This window comes from Lampetra planeri, chromosome 2 (genome assembly GCF_965212315.1).
Source record: "Lampetra planeri chromosome 2, kcLamPlan1.2.h2, whole genome shotgun sequence".
Taxonomy (NCBI): domain Eukaryota; kingdom Metazoa; phylum Chordata; class Hyperoartia; order Petromyzontiformes; family Petromyzontidae; genus Lampetra; species Lampetra planeri.
The window spans coordinates 30,853,544-30,869,883 of record NC_136108.1 but is presented as its reverse complement, the minus strand read 5'-3'; the positions used below and the strand labels follow the sequence as shown (position 1 = coordinate 30,869,883).

The following is a 16,340-nucleotide window of genomic DNA, read 5'->3' as shown; positions in this document are numbered from 1 at the left end:
TCTACGTGACTTTACCGAAAGAACCAAGAATATGAATCCCTGCAGTCACGAAAGCTTTAAATCGAAATGTACAGCTGTGTCCACTGTTGGATGAAGGCCTCGCCGGTGATGGGGTTTGTTTGACCAGACTTCACCATGCTAGTCAGTGCAAATTAGTGACGTGGGGGGTGGTGGGGATATTGGTTAGCTCGTAACCTATTCCTATACAATTCGCCACTGTCGATTTCCGTGACGGGGAGTCGAACTCAGATCTCAAATTCGCAAGCGCTTGAATTTCACCAGGAATTAATTTAAACTTAACGTCTCTTTTTGCAAGGCTAACCAGGAGCGATCTCAGCATACGGAGCTCAAAACAGCAATAGAAATCCAGTTGCTTATCAGTACTACGTACATTGCCTGGGATGTTATATTATAGAGAGTTGGAAACACCCAACTGTGAGGTTGAGTTTAAGTCGTGTTAGGGTCACGGACTGTACCTCATCAGCAGGATCATCATCAGCAGCAACAAAATCCGTATCAACGTCATGAGCAACAGCATTTCCAGCAGCATTGGTATCATCACTACCGTCCGTTCCTCTGGGGTTGCTAAAATGAGCAGAACATTGTCAGGCATAACTACTTGGTGCATACACATTACCAGCGGCCCCCCGCCGCAGGAATGTGGAATGTCCACCTTTGGCACTGGACGATGTGGAGCGCTGCTTGTGGCTGTCAAAGTGCGCCATCTGCTGGACGATGTTACGACTGCCAGAGAAAGGCATTTGCGGTCAAGTTTACCGAATATAAAATTGGTACATTGTTTAAAACAATTACATGTGATTATGTTCCAGTAAAAATGGGTTATGATAGTATTTCAGTACAAGCTGGATAAAAGCACGTTTTGCAAGCAAGTGCATCTATTTTAATCCAAAGTGTACTTGTATCAGGTGACCTGTGAATATCTCCACCAGTGAAATGTTGTTTATATCAGAACTGTGCTTACATCCAGCTTATTCCATATAAGTATGCCAGAGCAAGCAATGATTTCGAACGTAGCGAGGGACGAAATTATCAATCAGAAGATTTGAGAATTAAAACCAAGACGACAGATGCAAATTACAGTGAAACATAAAATGAATGGAATTGAGCAGATCACTAGAATGTTTAACGTCGGCTTTCTCGACCAATATTCGTCACCTGAGGACGGCTGCTTGCGTTGTGGCCGAAACGTCGTGAGAATTGCATTTTATTATGTTTTATTTTTATTATTTCCCTTCTACGTGACTTTACCGAAAGAACCAAGAAGATGAAACCCTGCAGTCACGAAAGCTTTCAATCGAAATCATAAACGTTGTTGGGTTAGATCGCAGAAGTATAAATGTGGTAACCCTCCACCACCCGACACAGCCAATTAACCCAAAAACCTTGATTATGAAGAGACAGGTGAGATGAACAACATAACTGAGGCCGATGGAGGGAAGGAGCAGGAGACAGAACATGAGATGGCGCATTGTGATCCTTGGATGAAATTCGCATTACGAATGTAAATTATTATGTCGGAACGAGATCAGAGGCTTTGAAGGCTCCCACTGGATGGCATTGGCAAGAAATCAGGAAGAGTGGAAGATAATTATCTTAATTATAATTAGAGACCACCACAGACGCATTAATGCACGTGTGCTCTGGGAATTGTTTAACGTCAATATTGCACAATTCACGGCAATTACCACCAAAGGAAATGAATGACACTTTATTTTATTATTTCCCTGCTACGCGACTTGACAGAAAGAACCAAGAATATGAATCCCTGCAGTCACGAAAGCTTTAAATCGAAATTTAATGACACTTTATTAAAACTGCACGCTGTAAATTAAGGTACAATATCACACGTCATAAATTCATTAAAAAAAAACTTTCACTCGGATTTCTTTGAGCATTCACGGCAACACAAAGAACACATTAAAAAAGTGATTGTAAAAAATATACAAAATACATTCACCACGTGTCACGAGTGGCCTCTCATACTCGCAGTTTTTCAGCTTAAAATCCAACCTTTAAAATAAAGTCCAAATCCATGCCTCCAGATCCATTTTAGATTAAGAGAACTAAGCAAGTTTATTGCAACCGATAGGACTAATCATTGCATAGAAAAAGGTTACAAACTTACTTATTTCTCAAATGCTGCAAAGCTCTGACCGACCCCAGGGTTGGTGGGCAATATAATTTTACAACTATTATAAACGGTTTCACTTGAAAGGGTTGTTACGGTCTTTCACGTAAAAGGCCGAGTGGGGCGAGCCAAACCAGAACAAGGGTCGGTCACAACCTGGCAAGCCAGAGATGCAGGCTGTAGATGGAAAACTGCCCGTCTCACAGACACACACAGGCGTATAAGGCACATGGCACAGGAATGTCAGAAGTCGACTCTAAAACATTAAACACAGCATTCCCTCGCTATTCACGAATGTGTTGTCCGTGACATTGGGCTATCCGTTGAATCGCATCTGGAACGCTGCACGACTGCATCGAGACAGACAGAAAGTGATGAGATCAAGTGACCGAGGAAGAATGTGATAAAGTGACGAGATTGATTATTTAAGGTCATTAATTAAAATGATAGGTTTTCATTCTCCGCGACATTTGCTATTCACCAGCATCTCCGGAACGGTTTCAGAGAGGGAATACTATTCAATAAGAAAAATGACTAATCCGTTATTCAGAGCCATGTGTGGACATTAACAATAAAACGATTGGCGATATTTAATGGTTAAATTGGGCTTTATAGTTGTTACTTTTCCAGTAACTACGTGGGAGGCACTGGGCCATTCACAGCATCTTGATCACATACATATTCGTCTAAATGTGGACGATGGGATTAAAATTTGCGTTCAAATTGTAAACAAGACCTTGGGAAAATTAAGCTGCGCGTGTGACCCCTCTCGGTCGACAGAAACCAGATGCTCCAGATTAACCAAAAACTCAGATGAAAAACCTTTACAAACACTAACTAGGCATATACAAAAGCTCAAGTTTACACTGTACATGCGATTACAGCATTATATACATAAAGCATTATGCACGTGTCATCCTTATCCTGAGCACATCGGGTGACGCTCGCTGCGATTTACATAGGGATTGCCAAAACAGTTCTGTATACACGCACATCAGTTCCAATGCTGGTCAGTCTTCATTGCTCCAGATAGGGCACAGAATGTCAACTCCCTTCAGAACGTCACCCTTTGAACATTTGTAACATCGTGTGCAGTGTCACTCGCTTTGTCCACAGTGTCCGCAGCCTATATACTGTGACAGCAGCTGGCTCTTAAGGAGATTATCGCCAGCTACCGCTGGGTAATCACGACAACTGCTTTGCACGACTGTGAGTAACACCGTGCCAAGCGGGTGGCCACCGTCAAGTTTCTTAACCTTATAACATCTCATCAACTGCCGCCAACCCACCAACTGGCCTTGAGGCAATGACAGAGAACACTTCAACGACTGCAATCAACAAATTCTTCCTAATAAAGTGACGGTATTCAGTGGCAAGATGGCAAACGGTCCCAATGTTCCTCCGTGCTCGAAGAAGCCACGCCGGAAACGACAGCCGTGTTAGCACCGTTCCATTCCACGTAACGCTTCGCGCAAAGGCGGTGTTTGTCGATCGCGATCGTGGTCGTGCAGTATGTCATCCCGCGAGCATCACCAATACGGCGCCGACAGATGTGCAGTCTATTTTCCAGTGCAAACGAGGCGCCAGCTGCCCAACGCATTCGCGACGACACGGCCAACTTCCCCTCTGCACGTCGGCGCCAGGAATTCTTCAGCGATGCGCTTTAAAATCCGACTCCATCCCGAGCCACGCGATGGGAGCAGGAGAGACGCGGGCGCGTGCGTACACACGCAGCCTGCGATTCACATTATATTCACGTTCGTTAGACCACAAGGCCTCGTTTCTTCTTCTTCCCGAAAATGCCACCTTCTGAACCTATTTGGCGAAAGGAGGTGACCATCTCATAGGTCGAATCGAAATTCATGAGCCCTTGGAATTCACTTCATTTAACCGCGTTTGCCATCATAATCTGATATGTACAGCATATAATGCATAGCACAGGTAAGTTAACACATTGTATGAAAAAGCAGAGGCCTAGCAGTCGCATTGCCTTGAGCCAGAGTGATGGAGGGGTGCAGGTATAATTATTTGTTTAAATTACATGTCAGTGGTTATTACGAAGGACAGCCGTGGGCTGGCAAGGAAGGGCAAATTCCTAAGCTAACAACTCACATAGCCGCCTTTAAAATTGCCGCACCGACACTCGCATAATAATGGTGAAGGCACAGTGTACAAGAAACGATCCATGTTACCTTGAGCGAATCGAAAACATAACTGCGTAACCGATTGCATGCTTAAACTTACATCGGGAGCCAGAAAGGGGAGCACGGGGATGAGAGAACATATGCCAAACATTATTGAGAATGTGGACTTGAGCAGGCTTGACACTTTGCTCGAAAGGATAATGAACAATGGTCAAGAATAGGAATGTATTGACAACCAAGGAATAGGAAAAGGGTCCGAGGGAGATAACCTTGGGAGGAGATGGAGCAATGAAACCAGTCCATGTTCACGTACTGGTTGGATTTTTGCATCGCAATAATAACGAGATGACGCATTCACACCTCTTAGGTTATTTGTGGAAGTTTGTAATATTATCAACATTCCATTTGTGTTTCCTCAAGTCCAATTCATTGATAAAGACTGCGTTATTGAGGATGCACTAATTTCATGGTTGTAGCATTTTTCCCATTCCAACCGTTGTGGCATATCCAAGATCCATTGTTTCCTGAACTAAGACTTTGGGCATATTAGCCTTCTCAAACGTTGAATATAGATGCCCAAATACCCACTTAGGCATGGGAGTTCTCTCATCATCCGGTGGACCCAAAAAAATAATTTCCAATTTTTCTCCCATAACTTCGCTAAAAAAAGTTAAATTAAGGTTTCGCCCTCCTAAAATAAGCACCAGGACAAAGAAGAACCCCTGTTTTCATCAGATCTCCACCAGGTACTATTTGGTGCAGTTGTCAACCAAATGTTTCACTACAGTACCCCAATAAACTAGTTTTTTGTGCCACTCAATTTTGACTCCATTGGAGGTAGCTGGGATGGTTGTAGTATTGCAGCCTGTATTACTGATTGTGGATTTGAAACGGAAGTTCCAACCACCCAATGATTAAACTGGACTCTCATGTGCAGCCAGCTGATGGGTCTCAGCCAGCCACAAATGACTGCACGAAAACCATCATTATATTTGGCTTTTCACATAATTTTCCTAATTTCCAGCTCTGAGAATTAAACATTTCGGTTTGATCGAGATACGATGAACATCTCTACAGCAGAACGTGCGATAAAGAAGTGTTGTGCGTGGTGGTTGTGTGGCTAGATCATCAATTGAAGGGATCTCACAAGCAGCTGGATCCTATGTTCTTTCATTTCTAAATGTAAAACTCATTCCTTTAGGACTGCTTTTTGTATTTAGTTTGTCGTCCTTCCCCCCACACCACGATTATCATGGTTGGCTACGTACGGTGCGAAAGAAGTTCAACATACATACATACATAGGCACTGCTCCGAATTACGAATAGATACTCCGTCACATGACATTGCACCACAATTTGCAATAAAACTGGGCACAGTAAAATATATATACAACAAAAACTAATGTAGCTTACCCAGGTCACACTAGCAATAGAGGCATTCACCTCAATCTCACACCTAGTCCTCGATAAAAGTATTCAATGACCTAGTTGAGAGGCCAACAATACCAAGGCGACGCAGGCACCGAGAGTCCATAGACCTAACCTGGTCGACTTCAGGTGTCCACAGGCGTTTCCAGGTTGGGGGGCGGTGGGGGGGGGGCGTGGTGGCGGGGGTTGTGACCATAGCCGGTGTGGCGCATTCAAACATCTCTCGGTGGAAGAAATAAAACGGCCGAGTTGGCAGCTCTACTCCTCTCCACCGCCACCAACCCCGGGGCCTGTGTCACAGCCGCTTTAGGTTGCGCTTGCTCTGCTTGGTGCCAGGCAGCGCCTCCATCGGCCCCCGGCGCGCCGTCTGTGCGGGACTGCATGGGCGTGCCCCGTGCCACAGGCACTGGCAGATCACGCAGAAGTCGTACGTGCACGACTCCCGCGTGCACAGCGCTCGCTCCTCCGCGCAGCGCACGCGCGCCGGAGACTGGCAGCGCGGGCACTTGCGCAGAAACTCGTCGCTGTGGAGCGTGCGGCCCACCTGCGGCGGTGGACAATGAGAAAAGGGCGTGATGACAAAGCATTGAAGGGATATATTACCGTATCTGAAGTGGAGGCACCTAGTTTCTACTTCCCCGTACCTGATAGAATTTAACATCAAGCATTCGAGTTAAAATAAATTAAGGTGAATTGACAGTAATATTTCATGTTTTTCCACAAGTATGTGTGGTTAATGCAGGCTTGATGCCTTGCAGTAGGTATCTATTTGATATTTGAACATCCTAACACCTGTTTTATTGCCAGAATAGGGGAAAAGCTTATTCGTATTTTTTCATCACATAACAGAATCACTATCGCCTTCCCCCACCCCCCCATCATAAGTGTCTCCATACCGCCATGAAGCGCTCGTGCTGGCTGCTTGCTCGGCTGCTCGCTGCCTGCCTATTCGTGGGCGACGGTGTCGCGAGGCTTTGCCCGGACGGTGCCAAGGGACTGCCCCTGGGCACTGTCGCCGCGTTCACGCCTATGCACTGCACCGCCGACAGCACGGGCCGCACCGCCTGGTGCCAACGTGTGCCGGCCACGTCCTCGCCCGCCGACGGGTTGAGCTCGTTCTCCTGGGGAGGGAAGAGTGACAACGAGGTTACGCTCAAGCAACCCACAACGAAAGTCTCCACTGCTGCCCCACTGCAATAGATTTCAGTGGATGGATCATGGGCTGAATATGGTCATTGGCTAATTGTCATGTGACATTTTCCGACTTTGACATCTCCAAAGATTCCTAATGTGTGCTTTAAGTAGAATGGGTTTAGTGCCACCTATGGAGCACTGTGCATGGTTACAGCTGACATCACATTGCATTCAGATTTTGCCGTGTTGTACTGTCTTGTTATAACACGGTTCTGAGAATTGACTACTTTCAATTCACATCAATAAGTGTAAAATCAGCTCAAGCCTCATGTAAATGACGCGACTTCTGCGTGGCCACACACTAAGCAGCTGGAGTCATTGATGCTCACTGCCCCCATACGTACCTTGTGCCAGATCACGGGCACCGATTTGGGAGTCTCCTCCTCTGGCAAGAGCCTCAGCGCCCGCTCCCGGTCCACGACAGCGCGCCACACTGCGCTCACTTTGCGCAACCTGCCGCAAAACACATACCACTTAGCCACGTGTGCCTTTCACCTGTCCCTACAACAGAGTTAGTAGTCCCGAGTTGTGAGAATTTATTGGGCAAATAAATAGCAATATTGCTATTAGAAGTGGTGAAGCAGTAGCACAGGAGTAGGCACACTACACAATGAACCTGGCAGCAGATAACATACGTGAGAATCGATATCTCAAGCAGTCCTGGGGACCCTTCACCAACCGGCACTGACCAGTGTGGTAAATTCTAGATTTGAAGCTTTCGTGACTGCAAGGATTCATACTCTTATTTTTTTCGGTAAAGTCACGTAGGTAAAAAAATGAAATTTAAATTAATAAAATAATAAAAATCACGACGTTTCGGAGGCAACACAAGTCTCCGTCATCAGGTGGGACCGTCACAGCCAGATTTGCTGTATTGATACAGCAAATCTTGCAGCCCATGTATTGATACAGCAAATCTGGCTGTGACGGTCCTACCTGATGACACAGTGTGGTAAAGTATGGTAAATGAACTGCTATGACCGTAGGGAAGGGGAGGGGGGAGCGAGTCTAAATGGCTCATTCCCTCTTGTGGCCAGAGCAGCCTCCCGTGGTCCCCACCACTTGCGTACCTGTCATGGTCCGCCGCCGACAGGTAGCCAAGCAGCTGGCACACCACGCGCTTGAGGCCCTTCTCCTCCAGGGCGGCGATTATGTCGAGGAACTTGCAGCCCATCTTACGTCCAATGAGTTGCTTGAGCGAGGAGCTCTCCCTCAAGGCGACGGGCACGGATGCGAGAGCCTGCTTCATCACGTCATTGAGCTGCGCGGGGCTGCCGTTGGAAAGAAACGGGAGAACCAATCAGCACACGCGAACGTTCAAACCACGTGGCACGTTCCAATGCGATTGTTCGGCGAGCAATCAACATAAGGACACCAGTGCCAGTCACCGCTTGGTTGGTTGTATGTGTTTTTGCGAGACTAAACCTGCAAGTGGATTTTATAGTTTAATAGTACACACCAAAAATGTGAGGAATCATCACTAAAGCAGAGCCAACGATGCTTACTGCTGCTGCATTGTGCCTCAGGGGCCTGATGTAGACGACTATTTTTTAGCGTTTATGTCTTTCACGTGTAAGTTCTCTTAATCTGGTTTCCAAATCCCACATTTAAATGAAATAGTCCAGCAGAATTTAAACGCTTTGAGAATGAAATATGGTTATTGTAAAGCCCTCTGGATGTTATCCAAATTAAACAGTCGAGCACACCTGCTTGTTAAAGCACACTAAACACAAGACAGGTTTTTTTGCATGACCACCCTCGACCCACAGCATAGTGATGCTTTGCAGGGTTAATAAAGGACGCTCCATATGAAACATAGATTGCTTTATTTAGTTGGCATTTCCACAGCCAAGCCATGGTGATCTGCTGAATATCACAATTCATGTTTCACGATCTGATAATCTTTTCTTTTTACACGCTTTTATTTAACTCACACTGTCTGTTGTATCCTCAACTCTGTCTATTGTCGTATCCTCAAATCTTGTAACTCAATTTTACCCCACTTCCCAATGTCGTATCGACTGCAAACTTGGTATACGTATGTCATACTGATGACAATACTATATTCTATCATTAAAAAAAAATTTTTTAACAATCTTTTTTATATCTTATGTTTCGGCTTAGGTCTAATTGTCTACAATCAACTCACGTTGGCTGTAAATCACCAGTCCCTTACGTTATGGCAAGCTTCGGGGCCACTTCCTGGAGTCGTGGAGTTCTGCCATTACTCGTACGGTACATTTCATTAAAGAGTGTTTAAAAAAAAAAGCATTTTTAAATATTACTTATTGTCTTGCTTTAACTACCTCGTTTCGATTGCTTCAGACTTTTTTAGTACAATTATGTTCGCTCCACTAGCCTCAATGTAACAGCAGAAAATATTTTGCGTTGAATGTAAAGGGTCAATCCTGAAAGGTAGGATTGAATTCACGTATTTTTTGCATAAAAACTATATCTATTTTAGGCGGTGACTGGGTGGCTCAGGTCAGAACTTGAAACTGCCGAGATCCTGGGGTTGTAATCCAGGCCAGCAGCCTGTTATAAAACTGGGATCTCAAGGGCAGAGAGTTCCTGATCTTGGTGGAAGAACCGAAGACTGTACAAAAAGACACGGCATAAAATTTGGTTGTTCACTAAATTTGACAATTCCAAGCACTGAGAATTCAAAATATTTTCAGTGATAGCACAGGTGGGAAAGTGCTGCCCCCAACTATGTGGACCAGAGGTAACTTTGTGGTATCTGATTCCATGAGCTATTCTTTCACACAAATAGGTGCATTGCTCAGCAAGTTACCAATGGATTATGTCTTATAACATGCCAAAAATAGCTCAATTGGGATAAAATGAGAAAATTTAAAATACTATAAAAAAAATTAGATCTTAATAGATTAAATTTGCTTAGAGTGGCCTCTCAAGAACACCCTTAAACAACATTAACAGCACCGGAGAGTCACGATGCCCTATGGGTACCTGTGCCTCCACGCTGACGTCGATGCTCGATCCGAAGCCCCCACAGGCGTGGTCTCCTGCAGGCCCTGACAGAACCGCCACGCCACTTCCTGCTGCAGCCTCAGGGCGGGCGTGAGCACCGCATCGGCGCTCACCATCCCAGCGGGCGGTGGCGTGGCATCGCGCGACACGCACGGGGGCGGCGTGTGCACGGCGGCGTTTCTCAAGGCACCGGCGACGCCGTCTCTCGCTGTGACCATCCTCTGCTGGCTGCGCGTGTTCACCACTCGATGGCAGCTCGGTGAGCCGGACGCCGCCGCCGCCTCCTTCACGTGCCGCGCCACCTGTACGTTCGCCCGGCCGTCATCGACGTCCGACTGGGAGCCGGCCTCGCGGATGGTAGAGAGGCGCTGCAAGCGGCCGAGTCTGCGGCTACGTTGCCACAGGTCCGGCGTCAGGTCGTCGCCCGAGCTGTCCAGGCTGCGCTCATCCGCGTCGCTGCCGCCCTCCGTAACGATGCAACGCCTTTCCGAGAAAACGCAGCGAAAGCTGCTGTCGTCGTCCACCACAGGAGAACCTGGCACCGCGTCCTTGCCGCCCAGTAAGGGAGAGCACCACAAGCCGCTGGGGGATGACAGGTCCAGGTTGAACGTGCGCGTGAGCGCCGTCACTGGCGTGCGGAACACGGAACTGGCGCCGCGCTCGCGGCCCCTGCGGTTTGGCTGCGGCGTCTTCAGGAATCGCGGCGAGAGCGACGTCGAGGCGCGGGCACCATCCAGACAGTCGTGGCCGCTCGTGTCGCCGTCGTCGTAGTCGAGGATGGAGGAGTTCGGCGTGAGTCCGATTCCAGAGTCTCGTTTCTCTGTAGTCGGCGAGAACAAGCTGGCGTTGGGGAGGGCAACATGGCCGGACACGTCCAGTCGCCGCGTGCCCACGGTACCACCACCATCTGTCCCCTTGCCCACGCCGCTTTCGACGGCCTCTGCCTTTTTGCCCAAAAGTTCATCCAGGGTGTTATGCTCCCCTGCAGAAAAGTTATGTCGGCGGGATTTCGCCGAATCCGCAAAGTCCTCGTCTCGCTTCCAGCTGCTCGTCACAGCCGGCAGGAAGGGAGAGTCATCCAAGTCCATGGATGTTCGGGCCCACGCCGCCACTCTCGCGTCTGATCCCGGGCAACTTCTGACAGAGCTGCCCGGAGCATCCAACCCCTCGTCGCCTGCCTCACGGGACACCTTGCTGTCGTTAGTGACGCTGGAGCCCAGGCCCGAGTCCTCGTGCACCGCCGCACGGTCCAGCGCACGCCTCTCATCGTCACAGAAACCCTCCTCGTCCTCCTCAAGGCCACTCGGGTCCGTGTGGCTGCATGAATCGCTGTAGGTCCTGTCGGACTTGATGCCATCATCCCTGTTGTGGCGCGGGACCGCTTTTGAGTGCTGAGGCCGCCGCGTCTTGGCCACGGGGAGCTGCGTCACGGCCCTGGGGCTCACGCTTGACTCGCGCTTCCCTCCACGGGTCAGTGCCGGCGAAGAGTTGCACGGCTGGGGACGTGGTGGGGGGGCCCGCTGGGCCAACCCAGTCAGCCACTCTGGCCTCGATGACATTCTGGAGCACCTTCTCGTCCACGTTGCCTGAACAAAAATACAAGAGGCAACAAATGGGCTCGGGTTAACAAATGCGTAGCCATGTGAAAAAGTCAAATGCTTTTTAATCTGCTGTTCAGATTTACCCAACACTCACAGGGGAGGAATTTTTTTTATTTTAACTTAACCCTGCAAATATATATTACTGCACAATAAACCGGTCTTAATATAATGCAGGCAGGTCGAACGGTGCATGAGCAAAGCCCCAAAGCCCCACCGCTGTACATTCAGATCGTGCAGAGTGAATCGCGATGGCATTGCTAACCCATAGCAACACCACCGCTACAGACTTACGCCACGGGGTTTTTTTGGCGCCTCAAATTTCAAATTCGGCGCCTCTGGGACGCGGGGGCTTGCCCGCGCAACGAGCACGATTACATTTTCTACAACAGACAAGGGTCCAACCAAACCCCTACCAGGCTACAATTCACACTTGCTAGTGCACACAAGCCGATTGGGCCAAGCGTCTGGGAGCGAGCGAGCCGACTACGGTAGCCAATCGTAACGCTGAGACGAGCCCCGGCTGAGTCAGAGTGAACTATCTTCTTGGTTCTTTCGGTAAAGTCACGTAGAAGGGAAATAATAAAATAATAAAAATGTAACATAATAAAATGCAATTATCACGACGTTTCGGCCACAACGCAAGCAGCCGTCCTCAGGTGAAGAACAGTGCTGTCGGAAAGACAGCGTTCAATACATTTAATTATTATTTTATTATTTATTACTTTTTTTATTTCCCTTCTACGTGACTTTACCGAAAGAACCAAGGAGATGAATCCCTGCAGTCACGAAAGCTTTATATCAGAGTGAACTACTTCAACTGCAATAGATTTACTCTGCTTAGTCTTGATGATTAGTGCTGCGGAATACATTTCGCAGATCAGCTGCCAATGCGCTAATTTATTATTCTCGGATTTAAATGTCCTACGTGCTAATTAACTTACACGTCCATAATAGAGGATTTTTTTGGGTTAAATCGCGTAAATGTATACTTGTACAACTGCGGGGCCCAAGCCATATTTACATGTTTACGCGATCTAACCTCCATCATAGATGATGTTGGTCGCGAAAGCCTACGTGTTAAACTAACTTACACGTGGTGCCGATATCGGAGACCCCATTAATTTAATGCAACCATCAGCACAGAATTAAGCAGGTCAATAATGATGATGATTGGCGTGGTGGTGTTAGTGTTTGTATATGAATTGCTCCAGGACGTGTTAAACAAAGCCACATCACCCGAATACTCAAGGATCGTAACCACGCTCTTATAAACCGTTCAGGATTACAATATTACACGCGTTATGTACCAAACAGGGTCGACGCATTTATAAACACCACAATAATTTCCAATAATCTTCCTTCTCAAGGGGCGATTTAATGGTGATTTTGGTCAAGAGATGACTATTAAGCTTGTTGTGATTGGTGGGAAAAATTCAGTGATGTTTTCTAAATGTTTCTCTTATTTCAGTGGGGAGTTCATAAACGCATCATCCTATATTTTAGCCTATTCGTCTTTCAATCTATTGGGGATTCTTTAATTTGCAAAGAGGCTTCTTATGACGATTTCAATCGAAATGAATAAATGCTGGCGCTTACACTGCGACGATTACATCACGATAATTACATCATAAATGACAATGTAATCCACAAATCAATCAGGTACAAGTGATGTAAATATTGTACAATCATTTTTATTTAAAGCTTTCGTGACTGCAGGGATTCATATTCTTGGATCTTTCGGTAAAGTCACGTTGAAGTGAAATAATATAAATATAAAACAATAAAAAAATGTATTGCTGTGGATTTCACATCCGATGATGATTACTTATGTTGCAGTCGAATCGTCGTGAGAATTTGTATTGTTTTATATTTGTATTATTTTGTTCTACGTGACTTTACCGAAAGAACCGAGAATATGATGTAAACATTGTACAATCAACTGATTTCATTGTAAGGTGAATAATGTTGTGTACTAAGAAGCCGACAACCTGTGTTGGACACCCTGGTCTCTCAACCCCCGCCAGCCGCCCTCATTGACCAGCGCGGTGAAGTATGGCTCAACCCCAGTGATTAACAAACAATACTTCATTATCTACGTATGATTATTATATTATTTGTGGTTTATACACACGTAATGTGGAGCAAATGAGATATACTTTGCTGGTTAATGTTTACTTTAAAACACATGTATCGACTGTAGTTAATCACGCTATAGCATCCATGTGATAACGTTTAGCAGTATAACATATACCAGGAGACCAACCCATTCTGCGATACCTAACAATGAATAAGTTTTGCTAAACTTTGATTATAATTATAGATTGTGTACAGTACAAATGGCGCGCAACACGTACAGTACAACGTGTACTGTAATTGTGTACGTACTCACTTTGTCCTGTAAGAGTTTAACACACAACGTATTGACCGTAACAACGATAGTAAGTAAAACTAATTAACAAAAACATGATTACATCTATGTATATTGTTTATGTACAATACATTTCAGCCAGTACTACACGTGGATCGCATTGCACGAACCCAGGAGGCTCATCATCCATAAACAGTATAAATCACTTAAAGTATATATTTATAAGCATTACCCCTTTACCAAGTTAACGTGAATAAACCGATGCAAGGTTTGTTCTAAGGTAACGATACCGACTAACATATTGTTAACAAACGCGGACCGGCTCGCGTTCGGAGGTAAATCTTCAGCAATTTTATATTTAGTTTGAAAAAAAAACAACGTTGTCTTACCTCGTCAGAATCACACGGTGTAAGAAAAATCAACTTGTATTAAAAGTCCACTTTTGCTCCGGTGAATTAGTAGAACAAGATTTTAAAACATTTTCTTGACGGCGCCGCTAAAGAAAAAAACCTCGGCGCCCTTTGCCGCGCTCCGTTCCAAACAGCGCCTCGCAGCTTCCGTTAAATTTCAAATTCCGTATCCAGAGCGCGCGATTGGTCGAGGCTTCGCGCGAGTGGACCAATGGAATCGCACACACGCGCACCTCGACCACGCCCTCTTTTAAAATTTCTTTGCCACGTTGGGAGGAGAGAGAGGGGGGGAGGTGGGTAGGGGAGGGAGGTGGGTAGGGGAGGGGGAGGGGGTGCGAGGGGAGGGGAGGTGGGTAGGGGAGGGGGTGGGATGGAGGGAGGGGGAGGGGAGGTGGAAGGGGAGGTGGGTAGGGGAGGAGGTGGGAGGGGGAGGGGAGGTGGGTAGGGGAGGTGGGGAGGTGGGTAAGGGAGGGGGCGGGAGGGAGGGAGGGGGAGGGGCGGTGGGAGGGGAGGTGGGTAGGGGAGGAGGTGGGAGGGAGGGGGAGGGGAAGGGGTGAGATGGAGGGAGGGGGAGGGGAGGTTGGAGGGGAGGTGGGTAGGGGAGGAGGTGGGAGGGGGAGGGGAGGTGGGGAGGTGGGGAGGTGGGTAGGGGAGGGGGCGGGAAGGAGGGGGAGGGGAGGGGGTGGGAGGGGAGGTGGTGGGAGGAGGTGGATCGGGGAGGGGGTGGGAGGATGTGGGAGGGATGGGGGAGGTCAACCACACATTTTGGTTTTTTCGGTAAAGTTACGTAGGTAAAAAATTAAGGACGCTTGTGTTGCGCCCGAAACGTCGTGATTTAATTTATTAAAAATGTTTTACCTACGTGACTTTACCGAAAAAACCAAAGAGTATGAATTCTTGCAGTCACGAAAATTTCTAATCTAGAGGTCAACTACGTTATGTATTTTTCGATTTAAAGCTTTCGTGACTGCAGGGATTCATATTCTTGGTTCTTTCGGTAAAGTCACGTAGAAGGGAAATAATAAAATAATAATAAAAAACTATACAATTCTCACGACGTTTCGATTGCAACACAAGCAATCATCATCAGGTGTGAAAACCACAGCAATAATTTTTTTGAGAAAAGTGGCGTTTTTTTTCTTACTGTGGTTTTCACATCTGATGATGATTGCTTGTGTTGCAATCGAAACGTCGTGAGAATTGTATCGTTTCATTTTTTATTATTTTATTATTTCTCTTCCACGTTATGTATGCCGACGATCTGGTAATTGCCGCTCACTCAGAGGAGGAGTTGGAGGCGCTGCTGCTGAACCTGGAGGGTGCCACTAAGAGGTGCGGCCTTACCATCAGCCCCACCAAAACGAAGCACCTGCTTGGGTATTTTGTACCATCGGACAACCCACCCACACAACTCCCAATCGGCGATGGGGCAGTTGTGGAGTGGAGAGTTTCTCATTCCTGGGCAGTGTGCTCACGACCGGCTCCGGTTTGACAGCAGAGGTCTCATTCAGAATCAGTCGAGCGGTAATATATTTTCATCGGTGGCGTAATGCTGTGTGGAAGCTACCTGATCTGTCGCTCCGCACGAAGCTTCAGGTCTTCTCGGCCACGGTCATTCCATCCCTTCTCTACGCTTGCGAAACGTGGACCCCCCTAATGGAGCATCTTCGCCGGTTAGAAACATTTTGGCTGGCCTGCTTACGATCCATCCTGGGTTTAACCAGGCTGGATTGTGTGAGGAGCTCACAAATCCTAGAAAGATCTGGGCAAAGTCCCATCGGTGAGCTCCTCCGGCAGGCAAGGCTGCGTTGGCTGAGTCATGTAGCCCGCATGCCCAGCCACCACATGCCTAAACAGCTTTTGTTCGGCCGGATCGAGGGGACTAAATTGGCGCGGCACGGGCTAGAGACGAGATGGAGTGATGTGGTACAGGAGGACGTGGAGCTGAGTGGACTTGCCGATGACTGGTACCAGCGGTGTCAAGATCGGCCTCAGTGGAGGAGGCTCGTGAAGGACGCTACTGGGCAGTTGGAGGCAGTCGCCCTCCAACAACAG

At 47.2% G+C, this 16,340-nt stretch overlaps 1 protein-coding gene across 1 annotated transcript; it reads right to left on the bottom strand.

Moving 5' to 3' along the window:
- Positions 1–1,714: 1,714 nt before the first annotated feature.
- On the bottom strand, positions 1,715–14,435 carry LOC144731600 (F-box only protein 43-like). The gene is made up of 6 exons (XM_078612779.1): positions 14,265–14,435; positions 9,886–11,492; positions 7,986–8,186; positions 7,260–7,368; positions 6,618–6,842; positions 1,715–6,265 (listed from the first exon to the last, which is right to left on the bottom strand). The coding sequence occupies exons 2-6, from the start codon at positions 11,463–11,465 to the stop codon at positions 6,017–6,019; spliced, it is 2,364 nt and encodes a 787-aa protein (XP_078468905.1). The 5' UTR covers positions 11,466–11,492; positions 14,265–14,435; the 3' UTR covers positions 1,715–6,016.
- Between the last annotated feature and the right edge of the window lie 1,905 nt (positions 14,436–16,340).

Coding starts and splice junctions, on each gene's coding strand:
- LOC144731600 (XM_078612779.1), bottom strand. CDS start 11,465: ATGTCATCGAGGCCAGAGTGGCTGACTGGGTTGGCCCAGCGGGCCCCC. Junction 8,187..9,885: donor ACGTCAGCGTGGAGGCACAG/GTACCCATAGGG, acceptor TTCCAACGGCAG/CCCCGCGCAGCTCAATGACG. Junction 6,843..7,259: donor TGCCCGTGATCTGGCACAAG/GTACGTATGGGG, acceptor TTCCCTCCCCAG/GAGAACGAGCTCAACCCGTC.